The sequence below is a fragment of the Columba livia genome, chromosome 6, assembly GCF_036013475.1.
Source record: "Columba livia isolate bColLiv1 breed racing homer chromosome 6, bColLiv1.pat.W.v2, whole genome shotgun sequence".
Lineage (NCBI taxonomy): Eukaryota > Metazoa > Chordata > Aves > Columbiformes > Columbidae > Columba > Columba livia.
The window spans coordinates 19,093,987-19,114,688 of NC_088607.1; the positions used below are offsets into that span (position 1 = coordinate 19,093,987).

The window sequence follows — 20,702 nt, forward strand, 5'->3', positions numbered from 1 at the left end:
ACCCATGTAAGCTGTCTGTAAGCCAGCTGACAGGTGTGTGGGGAAAGGGAACACAGTGGGAGCTGCATGTGTGCACTGATAGGGGAACTTTATCCTTGAGAAAAGGTTGTCCCTCTTCAGTCAAGCCTGCATGTCTATTGGTGTGGCTCACTGATTGCTTATACATGCATGTGTGTATATACACTTATATATATTTGTGTGTTTGTATTAAGCTTGGTGTTTTGTGACTATGTTGCTGCTTGCCAAGTTTTTATGTCTTTCAAGTGTATATGGTGAGACAGACTGACACTGAGATCCTTATCCTTTGGCAGTCCCAGAGAAACTGAGGCAGCACTGGAGCCATAAGAGGACAACCCTCCCCTTTGGATTCCCCTGGCAAACGATCCTCTTTGGACAGGCATAGAAAGCAGATATTTAATTATAGTCCTAGGTTTCTTCATCATCCATCTCCTGTGTTTGCAAATAACTATATACAAGAAGGCATTAGCTAGTAATGTTTAATCTAAATCATCTGGTAACAGTCAGACCAATTTTCTTACAAGCCAAGCAGGTCAAGTAGTGATGCATCTTTATTTTGAGTCTCTCACATACCTATATCCCAGTATTTTCAGGGATGCTTTCCCTGTTACTTACACTCTAAGTCAGGCTGTTTTGGGAACTGTGACAGGCCTATGACATTCAGGTACATGAAGACCACCTAACTCATACTTTCTACTTGGAAAAGATAGAGATGAAAATCCCTGCAATTTTTTTGAAAAGTCTCTAAAAGATGTGCAAATAGTTAACATTTGGCTATACCTTAACATGAAGAGACAGCAAACAGCAATATCTGACAGTTTACAGCTACTGCAGATCCTCAGTCTCAGATGTGCCTCTGTCCATCAGTTTTACCTGGATCAGACATAAACTGTCATACCCTAAGGTCAACTTGGCTTGTCTGTCAGCTTCATTATAGGCCCTTGTATGATTCTGCATACTTCTGATAGCTTCTGTTCTGTTGAGATGTACTTCAGGTGTGTCCCTGTCCCCATCATTTGCATGTTTCAAAGCACAGGGCTCTGTTGTGCAGAAATGGGAGTGAGTGCCCAGGACTGTCTGGGGTGTTGCAGAAGCAACAATATGCTCAGAGAGACCTGGACCCTGCAAGCTGCATCCAGGATTTCTGCTGGACCGGTGGGACAGCAAGGCAGCATTTCTGATCATGATGTTGTTGTTCACTGAGACTTTTAGCTGATCAGCTTTGAAGTAGTGACATTAGAACTTAATTTGTTTCTTCAAAACTGAGAAATCATTCTTTGCCCAGGTTTGTGAATTGAATGAAGAGCCATAGACAAGTAGATGGAATCACCACTTGGCATGCGGGGGAAAATTGAGGAGAAGGGCTGGGGAAGAAGTGTCTGGTGATAACACTGGGCTGTGGGTGATGCTGTTGCTTGCCTGCAGGGTTCTTCAGAGGTTCTGGGTGATCTGGAAAAGCACTGTGACTACAATATCACTGATTTTGCTGGGGGCCTGATTCAGCCAGAGTTACTGGCCTGTCTTAGGGAGCAAGTGTGGATTCTGCTTAAAACTCCTCTGTCATTTTCCTTTGTCTTTTGCATATGTCCTTTACAGAGTAATCACAAGAAATGCCTTAGCATGTGCATTAACTATGAAAGAATGAGGAATTGCCTTTGGGAAACAACATACCACACCACAAAAAAACACCAACCTCCTGTTGCACAGTGAAGAGGGAACGGGAAGGAGCTTCCATCTTGCTCAGCACAAGACCACTGCCTATCTTTTGCTCCTCAAAAGGAGAAAAATAGTATGACTTCCAGAGATAATAATATACTTGGAGGGCAAAGGTGGGTGGGCTCTACCCTGCCCTCTTAAAGTCCTCCCTCTGCCAGATAGCAGGCAGGAGTAAAGCAATCCACAGCTTCTTGGCCTTCAACTGGAATGGCTCTGTTATAATCACAAATGGTTAAGGAGCAGTTTGTCATCAGAGGAAAGATGTTAGGTGAATAGATGGTTGCGTGCTGGAGTCATATGCTCTGGCATGTATATAAGTGTGTATTTCCCTCCCTATCATACTGCTTGCTCAAGATCTGAGCTCTTTTGACTGCATTTGAAAGCTATAGCAAGGTATAAGTGAGAAATATCGCTATTCCTGCAGCCTGAGGCAGAAAATCTTGAAAACCAAATCCTCCACCTTCTCTTCCCCTCTCTGGTACATCTACCTGTCTGTCTTCAGTAACATACAACTGGTATTTCAGAATATTGCATGTCTCTAAGTCCCATGGAATTCAGTGAGTGAGAAAACCACTTAGAACTTGAAACAATTTTGAACCCAGCATGTACAAATGGCTTGAATTCTTTTCTTCATAGAAAACAGATTCAGCAAAATCCTTGTTCAAACCCTGGAAACATTCAGAAGATATAAAGGAAAGGAGCAGGTGAGACTATCAGTAAAAGAATAATGCTTGTTTTCTGGAAGCCTGTTATTTCCTGAGACTGTATCCTGTGTGAGTGGGTGTGAGTCAGACTCTTCTTGTCAAAAAGTTTAAATGGTCTAAGTGTAAACTTGACAGTGTAGATGGTTTCAGTGTGCAGGGGCTGAATTGGAGGGCAGTGTAAGCGGGGGATGGTTTCAGATTCCGTAGCCTGGAAAGAGAAATGAGGCATGGCTGTTTGCTAGCTGCAGATTTCCTTGTGTCGGTCACAGAGGAGAGTACACCTGCTTCCTTCTTGTGCCTAGTGTACTTGCTGGTATCATTACAATTTTCCCATGACAGAGGCAGGGACTGTCTGGCATACTCCTTTACATGGCATCCAAGCCATTAGATTTGGGCTTTTGTCCATGTATTTTTCTTCCATCCCCCCTTTGTTATCTCCTGTCTCTAGACACTGCAATGCTGTGGTATTCTACATCTTTCCCTCTACTGTGGAAAAATCTCCTTTCTCCCACTCAGAAAGTGAATACTCAGAAGCTTTCATCCCCTGATCCTTGCTTGAGGTGAATACCTGTTTCATTAGCCAAAATCCTGTCAGTGCTCAGTGAGGGGGCTGTACCAATGCAATATCAGTTGTCACCTTGAACTAGTGAGGAAGGCTTGAGCCTTCATGATCCCAAAGACAGGTATAAGTATCATGAACCTGAGGTGGAGCTGTGGAGATCTTTGCAGTAAGTCAGCCACCTGCAAATCTGGATGGATTTCACTATACAATATGGTGCCAAGCTACAGAACCACACTCATCTGAAGGGATTTTTTTGCAGAGGCTCATGGTAAAGTACCATGCCCTGTGAAGGGCAGTGGGAAGGCACATTTTTACTTTAACTGACAAACGCTAAGCTCTTCTTGTGTGATTCAGAAAACATAGACTTGGTTCCATTCCCTGCCACAGATGTCCTGTTTGATCTTGTACAAATCATTCAATTGAAGCTGGGCCTGAACTGCTGATCTGTAAATGTGACAGAAATCCCACTTGCAGTGAGAGAGTTTGTAAGGATAAATAGCCATGAGGTGTTCATGTACCATATTACTGGGGAGCTGTATAAATATCTCAGTGTATAATGACTGACCTAGTTATAGACAGTGGCCTTTTCCAGTCAGACGTTTAATGCCAAGAAATGCACTGTTTGGGTTCAGTTGCTTAAATGTCACTTGTCTGAGCTGACTTCAGATCATGGGAGGAGCACCATCTCTTTGCCTTGTGGTTCTCGTAGACTTGTGCTGTTTGTCAAGTGTTGCACCTGCTCTTTGCCTGTGTTAGTAGCGTGCTCTGTGCCTTTGACATCCTCCATCATGTCTGCTTTTAACTGATTCTCCAAAGGCCGTGAATATGGCTCAGGTAATGGAAGGAGTGAACAGGAGTTGCAAGAAAGCCTCAGTCTAGATACAACACTTTCTGAGAGACATCTCCTTCTTCCAGACTTGACAGGCCTCTTGGCAGGATGAGGCATTTGGAGGACATTGGGAAAGGCAGTCCGGAGACCAGCTGGAAGTAACTGTTGGGTCTTTGCCATTGAACCAGAAAGGGAAAGGTAGAGAGACTTGCCATGATTCTCCATAGCTGTCGCAAGCAATCCCTGTTCCTCCCATTTTTCTTCACATGAGGTCTTCATCTCCCAGTGCTTGAAGCTTTGTGGTCTGAGCTGAAGAGGTAAGCGTTTCAGCTGGGGCCTGGAAGAGGTTCATATCCTTTGGGGAAAGGACACAGAGCAGAATACATAACACATGATCATCAGTTATGCTGCCTCCTTACATTCATGCTTCAAACAGGTTGCACTGACCTTTCTTGAGCTGTGAGTCTGATGAGTCCCAGGTTCCAGCTCCCATGGCAACAGAGGCACCAGCTTCAGTAGAGCTCACTGGGAGAAAAAGACTTCAGCTGTCTTTTCTCCAGAAAAAATACATTTGATTAAACAAATGAAATCCCAATCATATTCATTTTAATGACATTTCTGTGAGAAAGATAATTGGAAAGTATTTTTTTTATCATTTGGAATATTTACTTGGGGAAATTTCAAAACAAGATCACACTCTCTGTTGAAATACCATCAGAGTACTGTTTGACATAGAAAATATAATGGCAAGTTTCAGTTAATGTTAAATAACATACACCCTCTCTGACTTAAGGACAGTAATAATATACTGTTTTAACTATTATGGTGTATATTACATGCTACTTCTCTTTGCCTATAGTGTAAAAATACTTAAACAATCTGAAATGAATTTTTTTTTTTTAATTCTCAATGAAATTTTAAATTTAGAATTTAATTTATCTTCAGAATCTTTATTCCATGTGAAATTTCAGAAACAATCTAAATTAGAACATCCTCCCATCATGCACACATACACACACACACACACACATAGACAAACACATTTCCAAAAGATAATATTGACCACAGGTTGTCAATTCAGATTGGCAGCCAGCTCTGCTGGTCCTGTTTGGGATTGTACAACATCTACTACACCACTCTTAGATCTAGGTACTCTAGTGAACATTGTAGAAAAGAGAAAAATTACTTTATCCCAAATGCATTGCTATTTTTAGTGGTGAGTGATACAGGTTAGAAAATCAGAATTGCCCAGAGGACATGATTCAGTGGCATAGCAATGTGGTATTGGTTCCAAATCCCTTTCCTTCACATGTTGGTTTTAATACCACATGGGGGTAAGGCTTGGCTCTTCAGGGATGTTGGATTTCACTTTACTGTGGTTACAGTTGCTTATGTAGCCTTCTGGATAGTGCATCAATGTCAGCTTAGGAAGTAGATGTATGGAGAGGCACCAATTCTGTTCTCAGTTATTCTACTGACGTCAGTAAAGTGACTCTAGATTTATACCAGTGTAACTGAGAACAGAAGTTGGCTCAAAGTCAAGAACAATCTCTCCTCTTCCCTGGCCCAGAACAAGCTGTTCGAGACACAATTACTGGGCCAAATCCTCAAGAGGAATGGACCCAGTCTATGCTGGTTTTGTTCAGACACAAGATGCCTTCACCTTGCTTTCCAGTGCAATGAGCAAAGATCTGATGCTGGAATAGCTGAGGTCACCTTGTTCTGTGCTAGTAATTTCTGTCAGTGTTTGGGATCTTTACCCTGAGATGGACAAATCCAGTATTCCACCCTCCATCAGCTGGAGCAGGTATTAGTAATTGAGCAAGGTGGTTCCCCTTTCCTCCAGTGGGAGAATTCACTTTGGCTGCCCTTCATGGCCACAAAGCCTAGGTGAAAGTGACCTTGTTGGATGAGGGAGATTGAGGCTCATACTAATAGCTTTCATCTTATGACTATCTTAATCAAGAAGTTTCCTTTCTTGACACTTCAGGGAAATGCGGCTGGAGCACCATTGTCTTTCTTGCCAAGTAGCTCTCCCCTCCTTGGTGAGGGTGTTGTGATCCTCCTCCCAGTCCATGTGCCACAAAGGTTGCCCAGAGAGGCAGCATGCCTGGAGCAGCCCAGGCAGCAGGGCAGATCAGAGAGAGCATGTTCCTCTGATGTAGCCCAGTATGACCAACTCACACACCCTTAGCAGTCCAAGCAGCCCAGCACAAGGGATTTTCAGGTATTCTACACCAGACTACAGGGGTTTTTCGTTTCTCCTGGACATCCTTCTGGCTCCTTGTCTCTGATGAGGACTCACAAGGTGACCTTTAACTCCTTGACATCTTTTTGTCTGTTTCCCTAAAAGTGCAATGAAAACAGTGGTATTGTGATCATTGACCAAGAGCAGCACACCCAACAGCCAGTCATGTACTAATCACTGCTGCAATGCAGGATTTTCTGGCGATACCCAAGAGACCTCACTGAGCCACTCCGCTCAGGCAAGTGAGGAGCTGCCATCAGCTGGGAGCACTGTCTCAGCCTGGTGGCACATAGCTGAAAGGGCCTGCTTACTTCCAGCCCCCTGATCTGATTATGAGCCCCCACGTGTGCCTTGAACAAACATGCTCCTATGTAAAAGAGTCATCAATTCATTAGGGATTCACTGATTTCCCAGGGTAAGAAGCAATAACTATTTGTTGTCATTATGTGGCCCTGGAAGCTCAAAGCAGCAGCGTGTGTGCAAGCAGAGCACGTTGCTGAATGAATCTCAGCCAGCAGTCACCACAGGGCTCTGAGTTTTGGGCTGGAGTTGTGGATGGAGCACCACATGAAGAAACCAGCTCACAAAGGTTAAAAAACAAACAAACAAACAAACAAACAAACAAACATTTACTCCCTCTCCCTTCCCGTCCTGAAGGGGAGTGCGATGCTGCTGACTTCAGACTGCTATGCAACTCCCAAGGGCGCTGCCAAAATGCCACTGCAATGTCTCATGGCACAACACTTCAGCCAAATACCAGCCCAAGGGGGATGGGAGAACCAGCCAGCCCTTTATATATCGCAGCAGCAGTGATGTCACATGCTCCAGCCAAGGTTGCTGGATTTCCCAGCTCCTGTCTAGTGAAGAAAAGTTGACATTCAGTCTATGCCAGGCCAGGAATAGTCTCTGTAATTTAACCTCCTCATCACAACTTGCTAGACTCTTAAGAGAGTCACTGAAAAAAAACCTCCTGTTTAAAAAAGAGGGAAGGCTGGTTTCTGATTAAGCTCCTTGAAATCTGTACATTCATGCAAGCTTTTTCGGTAGCTCATATCAGATGATGCCTACTGCAAACACCTCTACATGTTTCTCAGCATTTCCCAAGCAGTTCCAAACACACAGCCTTACTTTCCTCTGTCTTGAAAACAGACTAAATTCAGACATCCTTAAATGTTTGAACTAGCTTAATCCTGACCTAAGCTCAAACTCTGCACCTTGCTCGCTGGCTGCCATGTTTGTCAAAAAAAGTGAAGAAAAGAGACTTTACCAGATTACTAAAACAGCCATGAGGAATTTCTTTGTCTAAAGTTCAGACATTGCCATCATACCTATACAAGGGATAGCTAGATCCGTACAGTGTTCTTGTTTCCATCCGGTCCCAGTAGTGATCTGCACCTTGAACAACTGGTGCAGATAGAGCTTTTACAAATGGAAACATTACACTGCCCAAATACAAGTATTATGGCCAGGCAAGACAGACAAGGATCTTCACAAGGGTTTCAGAGACAGTGATAATCACTATACTTTTTTTAATCAGAAGCGCTGAGTTGTTTTTGTAACAATGACTCCATCTAGGAAAATAAGTGCTGAGATTACATCATTATCTCCATGTTTATTGTTACCCTACTCACTTCTCAGTAAATGTTCTCAGTTTACAAGGGACAATATGTTTCCTCAGACCTCTGTCCATGAGATCTGAAAGCCAAGCTTCCTCCTAGTTCAGGCACCAACACCAATTTGTTGCTGGAATTTAGTCAACAACTCCATTGATGAGTGGATCACAGCATAATTATAATTTCCCATGGCTGTGTTGGCTTTGCACACTACCATGGAAGCAGAAAGACTGTAATTTAACCCTTGAGCAGAGATAAGTGAGTACACATCTCTTCAATGAAGATGCCCTGTTACATCTGGTTGCAACCAAACATTGTATTGGGTTTTTTTTATCTTTGCTTTTATCTTTTTTAATCAGACATCTTAAACAAACCACAAAAAGCTGATTGGTACAAGCTTGTTCCTAAACTAACACTGACTACTGTCCTTCCTCAGGTAACATGTAGGAGACCATCTCAGTGGGCAAGCCCTTGTTGCCACTTTTGCCATTATGTTTTGAATACCACATGCTGACACAAAAGTTTCTTAGAGGAGACCCTTGCTTCGGAAAAATCTGCTGTATCTACACCTATGTGCTATTTGCATTACTTCAGGGCCAGTTCTCCTTGTAAGAAATGGAGATACTCTTGTAAAGATTAACCAAACAAGCCTGAACCTCTGGGGTGTCCACAGCAAAAGAGCAGCAGCAATGCACATACACCATAGCTGAGCTTTCCTTTAGCATGTGCTGGCTCTGGTTCATGCATGGAAGCAAAAATATGTTTTGTTTACTGCCCTTCACTGTCCCAGCTGTCCACCATTCATCTCCTTTACAACAGGGACAGTGAAAAGGCTGGACTTTCAAACATAAGCTGCATTAGTTTGCAGTCTACCCATCTGTCTATACTCATTGGCAATAGGAAGTTATATACAGGTGGAGCGGAGACACACATCTTCCTCTGCAGTCCCTCTGAAAGGGTGGTGCAGCAGGGATGTAGAGAGCAACAGGGAAAAAGTCACCCCTCTTTTATCCTGGAGATGTCACCCAGCCTGTGCAATGGACAGACTGCCAGGAAACCATGGCTCACTCAGCTGTTAGTCCCTGGTGGGGCTACCAGAGAGTGGTGGAGGTTGTGAGAGTTGCTTGCCAGGAACCTGACTGCTCTCCATAAGCTACCAAACTCTCAGGGCATCTGGTTATTATCACTCAGGGATGGATAGCTGTCTCTTTTGGTAAGAAATCCAATAAATCACTCCTAAAATAGTTGAAAAATGTGAATTAATGAATAAATGAATGAATACAGCATGAGACAAACTTCATATCATGGTAACAAATGTCTTTGTTTTCAAATTGCAGAGTTCACAAGATCAAAAAATGCTGAAGGTCAGAAACATCCCAGGGCACTACTTCTGTCAAATCTACATCATTGGACTATTTCTATCTTCTCACTAAAGATGGTCAGAAATGAAGCTGAATACAAGCATGAGAGGAAGTTCTAAAGATGAAAAGCAAAATTACATGGCAAGTACGTACCTGGACTTTCCACTCATATAACAGTTAAGAATCAAAACCAAGAGTGGGATGGCTTTTCATTTGTCTTTTTTTTTTCATTTGTCTCTTTTTTTCTTGCTGCATTACACACAAAAATGTGTGCGTGGTGGGGGTGTGAAACTCAATTCTGAAAATGCTTTGTACAAAGTAAAGTGGAGAAGCTCTATTAAGCTTGGTTTATTTCTGGTATAAATCTATTGTAGTTTTGCATAAGTCATTGGAATTGTATGGCTGTAAGGACAGAATCAAGATTCACTATGACATTTTGAATCTAAAAATAGGTTGGCTGAGGTTTTTTTTAAATAGAAAAGGAAGGTGAGGAGTGTTTTCATTTAAAGAATCAACTGAGCCTGAGTAACTCAGCTTATTAAGCCTGGTTCCCCTGACTTTTCATACTTCAATCAGTGCTGAGTCATTATAGGGAAAAACATGCCTTTTCCAAGAGTCTCACTGAGATGGGCCAAAGTGGGAACATCAATTTGGACAGCTGGTGGGGCTGAAATCTGGATCTAGATTTCATTGCTCAGTTCTAGAGTGGATTCAAGCTTGAGATGGGGACAGCTTCCGCTTGCATAGAAGCTGGAGGCTGCTGTAGATGTGAACTGTGGTGTTTCACCTCATCACAAGTCAATGATGCAATTGTACTTGGAAATGAAGATAATCATCAGACTGTCTTTAAGGGGTGGGTTTAGCTAGTTCTTGAATATACTTTTAAACCGTGTCTCACTGTAATTTAGTCAATACCCTGCTCAGGCCCTTGAATGTGAGAATAAGTATCTAAAGAGTATACAGAAGAAAATTTAAAGAGTTTTAGTGTATATGTTTCAAGTACAGCTGAAAGGTCTATTTTGCTTAAACTTATTCCATCCAAGGATTCCCCTATCCTGTCTTCAGTCTGATGTGGAGACAGACAAAAACCACAATGCTGTGGTCCCTGACTTTGCATCGTAATCAGAGATTAATGTAAGGCTGTTATATTTTATAATTCTGTTGAATGGGTTACCATTTGCTCTCATCAGTCCTAGAACTGAAACTGAACGTTCCCTGTGCTCCTTTAGTGGGTCTGCTAGAGTCCCCTAGGCACTCCTGCCTTCTGCTGGCTAAGCTGATATTAGCAGCCTCTCGGTTTCAACATACCAACCCAACCACATCTGGATATAGGTGGCTAAAGGATTTTACCCCAGCAATATTTGCTTGGAACATGCTAATGCACAGTAAATCCTCTACCTGTGGTGCCATTCTGCTTTATTAAACAAGAGATCTGCTCAGAGTAATTGTCACAGCAAAGCTCCAGCCTGATACAAGCAGGTTCACCTCTGTAGACTTCATTTTCCACAGTCATGAGCTAACAGACAAGTGAGAATAGAAACTTCTATAACTTTATTTTCTACAAAATATTTTAAATTCTAATTATGATGTCTTGCCAAGTAAGTTTTATCAACTTTTATTTCATTTTTGACATAGTGTGAAATGATGTACCTTGTCATTTTTTAAAAATATTTTTGTCTTTTTATTACTAATTCTTCATGACCAAAAAATGGCTTTCTCAGCTAAATACATGCACAGCACCTGAAAGTGCTTATGGTTGGAGATATGGAAAGAGATGTACCTGAAATTGGGCTCTTATATCCTTGTTTAAGAGCCCAAGTAAGGAATCTGAGGTGAAACTGAATTTTTAATATGACTTTCTAGAAATTAAACTATCTGCCATAGGCTACTTGAATTGACCCAAATAATAATTATTTTTCATGTTGTTTATTGTGTTGTTAGCATCTTGTTTAGAACACATGTAGGAGCAAATTAGTCAGTGACTGATATATCTGGAAAATGCTCTCTGTCTAATAGTGTTAATATAGAAAAATGATAATTTATAATTTTTGGCTTTGCAGAGAAGAAAGTTTCCTTCACCTATTCCATAAGATGAACTGATGTGCAGCAGCACCGTCTGGAGGAATTGCTTTGTGCTTGTGAATTGCAAACAGCTGGAACCACGCAACACAGTCATCTGCCTATTTGACACCTGAAATTAATCCTTTGGATAATTCATTCATGATTCCTAAGAACAATGCAGGGAAATAAGAAGCATACAGAAGGACACAGTGACTCCTCAAGTATCGGGAGTCTTCTGGATGACACAGACAGAGAGGTGAGCAGCCTCACAGATAGAGCTTTCAAAAGTTTGTGTGTGGCAGAACTCGAAGACTCTCACAGTGAACCAGATCTTGCCATTTCACCCGACTTCACCCTCCAGTTCCCTGCTAAATTTCACCCAGGGACATTAAATCATGTCATCAAGAAAAGCAACATCTGTAACAAGCTAACAGCAAGAAACAATGAACATACAGTATGGGCTTCCACATTCCAGCAGTTACCAAAGTATGCTCCAGAAGAGAAAAAGATTGATAAAAATAACACTTTTGCCACAGAAAGGAAAAAGCTGAATTTGCCAGTCCCTGGTCCAAGGAACAATAAACATGTTTCAAAAGTGTCCTCGTTGATTAAGACATTTGATAAGACTGCAGACCAGGGGTCAGGAGGTTCCCTGATAGCCATTAAGCAGCCCATTAAGAATAGCTTTCAAAAATGTAAATTAAATCATGGAAATGATATGGCTTTCTGGGATAACACAGACATTTTAAACATCCACAAGGAACTTTCTGAATTTTCTGAGGCTAGTCAAGGTAGCCACTGTCTCATCAGTAAACATGAGCCGGAGAAAAGACCTAATAAAATGAACCTGAGTCACTGTGGCTCTGATGGTTATTGTCCTGTGCTGATTGAGATGTCAAAAGTAGCCAGGTCAAATTTTTCCCGTTCATCTAAAAAGGCTTTAAAAAGCAGAAGTGTGAAAGTTAATGAGCCAGCAAAAAAAGGTAATTTTCTTCACAGTGAGAACAGTGCTTTTGAATCATGGAATGTTCATCATAAAAAACTGACTGAAACGAATGAATTTGTTGATATGGAAATGAAAAAAGAAGGTCTTACATACCTGGAGGAAGCACCATTTCTTAAGGAATCCTACACACTTGAACATAAATTGCCACCTGCCAAGACCACTGTTGTTAAGGAGCAGGAGGAAGATTTTCAGATGGAGCCAGCTCCACCAGAAGTTGCTTTCAGCATCCCTGTCCCAGCTGTACACATACCTCAGGGCTCCCTCTCTTCAGAAACTGAATTTCCTGCTGCTCTTCCTCCCACTCCTCCGCCCAGGATCCACATGCACCAGGGTCCTCCTCGGCCACCCCCTGTCCCACAGGCACTTCCTCTTCCATCCCCCACCCAGGAGGGTCATCTTCTAACACCCCCCATCCCTGAAGCCCCCCCTGTGCCACCACCCCCAGTGCCAGCTCAACTTTCCCCACCTCCCATGTCCCAAGCTTCTGTCTCACCTCAGTCCGTGTGCTACAGGACAGTTTCACCCTCACCCATGTCCCAGGCATCTAGCCCACCACCACGAAGACCCCTGGCCACCTTAACAGAAGAGGAGGCCCTGAGTCCCCCACTGGACAATACCTGCCCACCCTGGAGGAGACAGAAGGCTACAAAAGGGGCAGCACAGAGGACACAGACTTTCAAGGAGAAGTTCACAGCCAGCGATGAGACATGCTCGTTGTCTGAGCAGGGTTTGGATGCCACTCCTCTGGCTAAACAGGTAAACTCCCCTGGATCGATCAGTCCCTCCTTCAACATCACTGAACTCTTAACACCCATCATACCACCAAAACAGGAGGTGGACCCTGTGGAAAGTGAGCTGATCCCACTGACACCTCCTCCCACCGAGAACACAGCAGCAATACACCATGAGGGGAATGCATTTGGTGATTACAGGTCTCGGGATAGTTACAAATCAAAAGCATCGAGTCTGTTATTCAACTTGAAGGATGTGCGTAGACGTGTTAAAAGTACTTATACCCCTTCTCCTCTGTTAAGGGCTTTGGAGGAAAGAAATAAAACTAGGGAAAATATACAGGAGAGTACAAAAATGAATGTCTCACTGTTGACTTTACAGGAAAAAGGTAACAAAAAGGTTGCACAGAAAGATGAACTGAGTGATATAACCTCCATATTGTCTGGCAGTATTCATGAAAAGGACAATAAAACTGATTTAACTGGACACTTTACAGACAATTACCTGACTTTGAGTTCACCCCAGACAACAGCAGAACTTTTAGTTTACCAAACTGGAGACAACTTACAGCAAGATGATTCAAAATGTGAAGGTCTGATTAAAAATGCAAGGGGTAATGAAAACTTCTTTTTCAGACATGAATCAAATAAATCTGATTTAAGAAAACATGTGCAGCATCCAGCACTGAAACCATTCAGCAGAGACAATACAGATGCAACAGCTGAGCAGCCTGTACAAAATCCCAGTGTCCAGGGTGAGGTAGATGAGAGACAGGCTGCTATTCAGAATGAAAGTTTTACGTTCAAACCACTCCCAAACCAGCTCTCACCAGCAGAGGATGTGCCTTACAGTGACACACAGAACAGTGTGGTGGTACTTGGTCATGAAACACAAGGCAAAAGAAGCACTAGTTCTTCGGAGCAATCTTTCGTCTCCACGGTAGAGCAACCGCTTCAGGAGGAACCTTTTCCGCAAGTGCCCCTGATGCAGAAGGCAGGTCTTCAAGAGAGCCAGAGGACTAAGAGTGAAATGGATGCAGGCAGCAAGAAAAACCACAAGGAGAGAGGGAAAGAGGTTGAGGAAGATCAACTGCAATATTATGCTTGTATCAGCTCTAGTGATAGTGCAGCAGAGAAGAGGGAGGGGAAGGTTACTGAGAATGAACAAAGCAGCCTGGTGAAGGAGAAACTAAGGAGTGAGAAAAGGGAAGAAGCCAACAGCATGGATTCTGCTTCTGATAGTATAAGGGACACGTCTGGCCCCAGATCTGAGGAACCACAAACACCTCCATCTTCAAGCTCAACCAAACCCAAGCTGTTTATGATTAAAGATAACACAGTCAGGTCACCTCAGGTAATAAGGGCTGTCAAACTGCCACTGTTGAGGTCCTTTTCGCTGGACGATACAGTGAGCAGCAGTTACAAGGAAATGGAAGGTAGGTCTGTGCCCTCAGCAGAGCACAACAAGCAGCACCAAAACATGTTGCATGCCCAGGATTTAAGCTGGTCGGCATTGAGGCGCAGAGGCCAGCAGAATGTGAGGGATGGAGCAACCGACAGAGGGAAAGAGTCCAGTGAGCCTGGATCTTCAGCAACACTGGATCCTAGTCTTCTGGAAGATACAGAGAGCTTTTCATTAGGGAAGGTGACAGAAGATGATGAAGAGACTTGTGCTGTGTTAAATAAAGTTGGAACAATGAATGAGGAAAGTGTCTGCAGAAGGAAAGAGAAGCCAAAGATTAGGAAGTCAAGGCACAGCTTAACACAGCCAAATTTAGGTCTGGAAAATGACTGGGCACAGAACAACCCCATCTATCCTGCAGAAAGAAAGATGAATTACTTTAAGAATCCTCGTTCATCTAATCGCAAAGGTGGCTCTTGTGCAAAAAAAATAATCACTAGGAATACAATTTCCCCTGTGACTGGCTCCATCTCAGAGGACCACACATTTTCTCCTGTAGCCTATGAAGCTTTAGAGGATTTCCTACATATGGAAGGTGCACCAGTTGTGTTAGACAGTCTTGCATGCTCTGCTGTTACAAGCCCCAGATCAGGCAGCACCATGCACTCTCTTGCTGCCAGTTCATTATCAGAGAAACCAACAATTTCTGGCCTTAGAGAGACAGAGGATGTTATGAACCCTGACTTGCTAAACAAGGCACTGAAGAGCCATGCTGGTATGTCTGCAGAAGTGATACTTGATCCAGTGCAGAGAAATATGCATTCTGATTCTGCAGGAGATGCTGAGAGACTGGAGCTCAAGGGACCTGGGGAGAAAGCAGCAGGCAAGCCTCCTGCTGTGCCACCCAAAACAGAAAAGGCTCTGCGACGGGCCAAAAAGCTGGCAAGCAGGAGAAAGAAAATTCAAGAGCAGCAGAAAAAACATCAGACTGAGCATACAGATGCTACAGGAAGAAAGTCTTCTAATTCTGGACAGATGCTAGCATCTTCCTCACCCTTAGGATATTCTCCTCTCCATCCTGCCCCTCACTCAACTCCCACAGAAACCAGTACAGGAAGACTCAGTGGTGCATCAGCAGTAAGCCCTTCACCCTCTTCAACCCAGCGTAAACTCCTCCAAGACCCAGACTCTGGCCAATATTATGTAGTTGATTTACCAGCTGAAGTAAATTTAAAGACATTTTATGACCCAGAAACTGGAAAATATGTTCAAGTCTCAGTCCCTTCCTCAGAAGGGATCTTATACCACCCCCCTTCTTCAGAAATTATGAATTCACCCTATCCCTCTTACCCTAGAGTGCTGCCTTTACCAGCTTCATCTGTAGCAGTGCTGAAGTCACCTTCTCAGCTCTCCGAACCTACTCAGTTAATGTCAGCTGTACCAGGAGAACCAGCTGAACTACCTGAAGATGGCCAGCAGGACTACAGATATGCTGAGACTGTGGATACTCAGCCTTATATTGAGCCAGCCTCTTACACCTACAGTCAAGATGCCGAAGAAACTCAAGTTCATTTACGAAAGGGCATGAGCTCAAGCCCAAATACTGACATAGTGTCCTTCACTGGTTTAGATGACTTTGCTGCTGAAGGAGTGTCTTGAAAACTGAAATAACAAAGTATACCAGCTAGTGTTTTTAAGAACCATTTGGACAGACACACAAAAGCACATGCATATTTTATGTTTGTACAACACTTTGTCTGAATCTCATTGTGGTTCGGTTAGGAAGGAAAATGAAAGCTGGCCACATTGAGAAATGTGAGGTGATGATCACTCTGAAGAAGTGTGAAACTGAGTAAGCACTAAATTATCAGTGAGATGAAGGGGCAATGCCAGCTAAACAAGCAAATACGACAGTATGAAGCCACTGCTTGCTGCTGCTGCTGCTTTGCCATTATGATGGCTGGGATTGCTAAAGCAAGTGTCCTTTTGCCCAGATGTGTTGCATGATAAATGACACAAAGAAAAACCAAAACCTATGAGACCATCATGTCTTGTCCTATGAGACCTCGGACAGATGCCACATCTACTGAAGTCTCCTCACTCACTGCCTTTGAACTATATTAACAGGTAGAAAGCATATGGCTACAAATATATACCAAACCCAAGATTCATTTTTTGCACACATTGATTTCCCAGATGTTATTGATAAGAAAATTGTGTACCAGATGGACAATACAACAGCCATGTCAAAAAACCTTTGAAGAACCAGAAAACAGTGGCAGATGCTCTAGACTTCTCATATACTTCTGCGGTATCCACCAACATGCTGCTGAATTCTTTGTATTTCTTGATGACCTCCAAATAAGTTCTCTTAGAGTCAGGGGTTGTTTATAATGCAGCTTAAAACCTCAGCTTATATTGATACTTGGCCTGAAATATTTTCGTACAGAGAAAGGCTGAATGAAATCTCATAACTGTATTTATTTTTTTTGTTAGGCTGAGAAGACCTTCAGTTATTATAAGTGAAATTATTTTGGTTTGTTTCCAGGCTCCCACTGAAATACATTGCTAACTTTTAAAACCTGAAAAACATTATATTTAATTTTGGTCTTGTGAATTCTGTGATTGTTTAAAAAAAAAAAAAAAAGAAAAGAAAAAAGAGAGAGAGATCTAAAACATCCAAAGTATTCACTTCTAGAAAAGTGTTTCTTTGAATTGCCACTTTTCCTTGAAAGATCTGTATCAAAATATCACTCATCCTTGTGTAAGATTTCTATCATCATAGAGAATGAGAGAACCTTGGTGAAAAGACGGGAAAATTGAATGTAATATGCCTGCTTATAAATATCTGTATTTGGATATTGGTTTCCTTTTTCTCTGTCTCATTTTCATACAATTTTTCCCAATGAAAACTGAAACACAGGAACTATAAAGAAGAATTATATCCATTACTTTCAGGCTGATTCACATCTCAGGCTATTCGTACAGGATTGTTTTCAGTGAAGTGACTGTTGACTTGCTGAAAAGAAAGGGAAGAATCAGGCATTTTGCTAATAAATACTACATGAAGCTGGGACACAGGCACTGCCCCACTCTACCAGTTTTAATATTTACAAGAGAGATTTTCTTTAGTAAATTCTTTATTTCTCGGTACTGAGGTTCTCTCCGGACACAGACCAAAACCTGGTGGTTTGGCTCCTTTCCTAACCTGAACTCAGCTGCCAGCCTTCCTCCATCCCTGACAAGAGCCATATATTCAGAACCTGTCTTGATCCTATCAGAAACTTCCTTTTGTCAGTGCTAATCACTAGAACGTTTAACTCAGAGAGGCTAGACAGATGCTAAGGGCATTTTTTCATTGATTTTGGTGGGGTTCGTATTTAGCCTTTAATGATTTTCTAAGGTTCATTTTACCTGTTATGCAGAGTTGTGTCATATTTGTCGTTTTGTGTTTTGACAGGGACAGTTGCAGCAGAGGTGTGTGGTGGAAATACAGAAGCTTGTACTGGTTTGGTTTGGATTTTGAGCAAATTCAGCCAAATGCCCATATTTGGATAAACATTTGTTGTTCACTCTCCACCCTTGAAGGTTTTCAACACCTGACTGGATAAAGCTCTAAATGACCCAGGCTGGCCTCAGAGCTCACCCTCCTTGGGCAGGAGGTTCATCCAGAGACCTCGTGAGATCTCTTGTAGCCTGAATTATCCTATGACCCTATTCTGCAAACATATTTTTTTTTAAACCAACTTTGAATTGACACTCAGAAAATACAGTTTCCTCTGGGAAAGGGCTTGTTTCAAAAAAAGTAAAAATAATTTGAAAAATAAGATTGTTTCAGGAACAAGGATCAATTTTCAAGTTGTTGAATTAAGGGAAATGGCTCCTCTTATGAATATTTTTCCCTTTTGTGATCACAAATATTTTGCTAAATTGGCATGGTGCCATTCATGTTGCACTTCTCTGTTGCTGTCATTGTATACAGCATAATGTCCCTCCAGTATAAAGCAGAATGTCATCTACATGCTAAAATACAGATAAACAGATCTATTAAAGTTTTCCATGGTACATTTAGGCAGAACCTATGTAATCTGAAAGCCTAGTGGAGTGCACAAGCCATTTTTTTGTTTGATATCATGAAATCAAATGCCCTTAACATTTACTAATCAAGAAGCAAGCAGGCTCTCAGAGGACAGGATAAAGACGTGCTTTCCAAGGGGAGACTGTGGATACAAAGCATCTCTGCACAGCTATAAAAGAAATTGTAATTTTCTAAGCAAAATCTACAACTGGATTTTAAAAAATAATCCCTTTTGCTTGATTAACTGTCATTTGTTTTATAGATGTGCACACCTTCTACACCTTTTTTTCGAGGTCCTCCTTAAACTCTTATTGTAGAGAATGTGATCCTCCAATATACTACTTCTAGATATGCAAGTAAAGTAGAGCACATTTTTTTACTCTACTGTGAAGGCAAACTGAAATGCGAGCATCTGAAAAGGAGTCAGTCCTAACTTGGATACCAAATACATTTCAGGTAGGACTTCTTTATTTCAGCCAATACTTTCTGCCAGCTTGAGAGAGCTGCATTCACTGAAGCCTCTGTCTCTAGACAAGCACATGTCCCAGAGGGAGTTTTGACTGAGAGAATTTGTACGTAAGTGAAACAGAACTGGGAAGTTTTGAAAACAAGTATGAAAGTGGTTCTCATAATGTATCCAGAGCTTCCCTTAGAGCACTTTACCACAGGGAGTGAGTGCATTATAGAAGTGTCGCTCCAGGTCTCAACCTGGTATTGACTCCATTTGAGTATGAACCCATCAGCAAACCTGTTTCTAGCCTAGACCACACTGTTGACCAACTTCTTGCTAGGCCGTGGGAGTGCATACAAACACACACATGCATATGCATAAACAACCCTATATATAAAAATACTATGTATATATAAAATATACCTATAAAACATCCAGTTGCATATCATTATATGACAGCAGTAATGCCTGTGATGGCGAACACAAAATATTTGTGTATTAGAAGGAAGCCAAACTACACCTTTTCCAATAACAAATATTTTTTTTCCTTGCCCTTTTCTGTTTGTGTTCATTGGTGTGGTTTTTTGGTTTTTGTTTGGGGTTTTGTTGTTGTTGTTGTTACTGTTGTTTTTCCATTGCTGCTGTGAGAAACTAGAATGGAAGTTTTTAGACAAAATGACAGCAAACTAAGCTGCATTCTGCCTTGCCAGCAGCTGGTGATTGGGACTAAAGATCACAGCAGGCTCTTCACATGTGCAGAAGCACAGCAGGCTGAAGAGAACAGAGGGCCACTGCTTTCATTGCTCCCTTCTCCTCCTGCACAGGCCCTTCCTTGCATGTTGCATTTCTTGGTGCCATGAGGCTCATTTACAGTGGTGGTTCTATTCTGGCAGATGTGTCTAAGGCTGAACCTGGCTTATCTAGTCTTTGGCTCTAGGGACACAACCACCTTACTTTGAACCTGCTGCTCCTTCTGGGGCAACTGCAATGTCTTCCAGTTGGGTTGTCACATGGCAGACTTGGACTGTTGTCCTAAAGCCATGGCTCTGTCCCAAGAGCTCAAATTTCCTCGTACAAAATACTGGATTTGTTTTAGAGAATGCAGCTTAATTGAAATGACCTACATGAGTGTATTTTTATCATCTCCTCCTTGGGTGTTCAGTGCCTTCCTGAGTCATCTGTCAAAAAAATTGCACATCATCAGCACGTTCACAACTGTATTTGCAAAAAAGTAATTATTTATTAAACAAAATAAATGGGACTTGTTTTACAATACTGGAATGACTTCTAGCCAGCTTTTTCATGGTAATAATGTCCCATTATAATTTTATCTCCAGTTATGCCAGCAGAAAAAGTCAACAACATGAAGTGTGTTTGTGTGTGCATATGTGTGGTATACAATTAAAAGATCTAGGAGGTAATTTGATGTAGGGCTCTGTCCCTCTTCCTACCCCTCCTAAAGAGAGGGAGCAGGAGGCTGGGCAGAAACATCTTTGGCCCAGGACTCCTGCAATCATTCCCACCCCTCCTTGGTGTGCAAGAGCAGCGGTCTGGCCAGAGAACCCTGGGGATGTGATGCCAGCACCCAATCCAGCAGCACTGGAAGATCATCTTCTTGACACCACCCAGAGGACATCAGGGCTTTTGCATTCCCTGTGCCCCAACAACCTGGGGCAAAGTTACCAGATGTGTACCTTCGTGTAACTTGTCTTTGTCTTTACCAAGAAGTCCTGCAGAGTCTGTGTAATCTCCAAAGTCTTGTCAGTGATGATTTTGCATTTGTCCTCAGTTTCTCTTATTGTCTGTTGCATTATGAGGCAGAGTGTAGACTCTTCTCAAAGTGATTTTGGCTCAGTAGTTGTCCAGACTGGCAATCATATTTAGATCTGCTCCACTTCGATCCCTGACTAGTCAGGCAGTTC

The 20,702-nt window shown here is 42.3% G+C and overlaps 1 protein-coding gene across 5 annotated transcripts in view; it reads left to right on the plus strand.

The window, feature by feature from the left end:
* Positions 1-20,055, plus strand: part of C6H10orf71 (chromosome 6 C10orf71 homolog) — a 90,609-nt gene extending 70,554 nt beyond the window's left edge. For 2 of the 5 annotated variants that reach the window (XM_065067395.1, XM_065067390.1), the window contains 2 exons: positions 9,028-9,196; positions 11,112-20,055. In XM_065067395.1, the coding sequence (XP_064923467.1) occupies positions 11,288-15,910 (4,623 nt within the window). In that variant the 5' untranslated portion in view covers positions 9,028-9,196; positions 11,112-11,287 and the 3' untranslated portion in view covers positions 15,911-20,055. Of the gene's footprint in view, positions 1-2,370; positions 2,439-3,915; positions 4,147-9,027; positions 9,197-11,111 lie in introns of all 5 variants that reach the window. The other 3 variants (XM_065067393.1, XM_065067394.1, XM_065067392.1) reach the window with 3 other exon arrangements.
* The last annotated feature ends 647 nt before the right edge of the window (positions 20,056-20,702 follow it).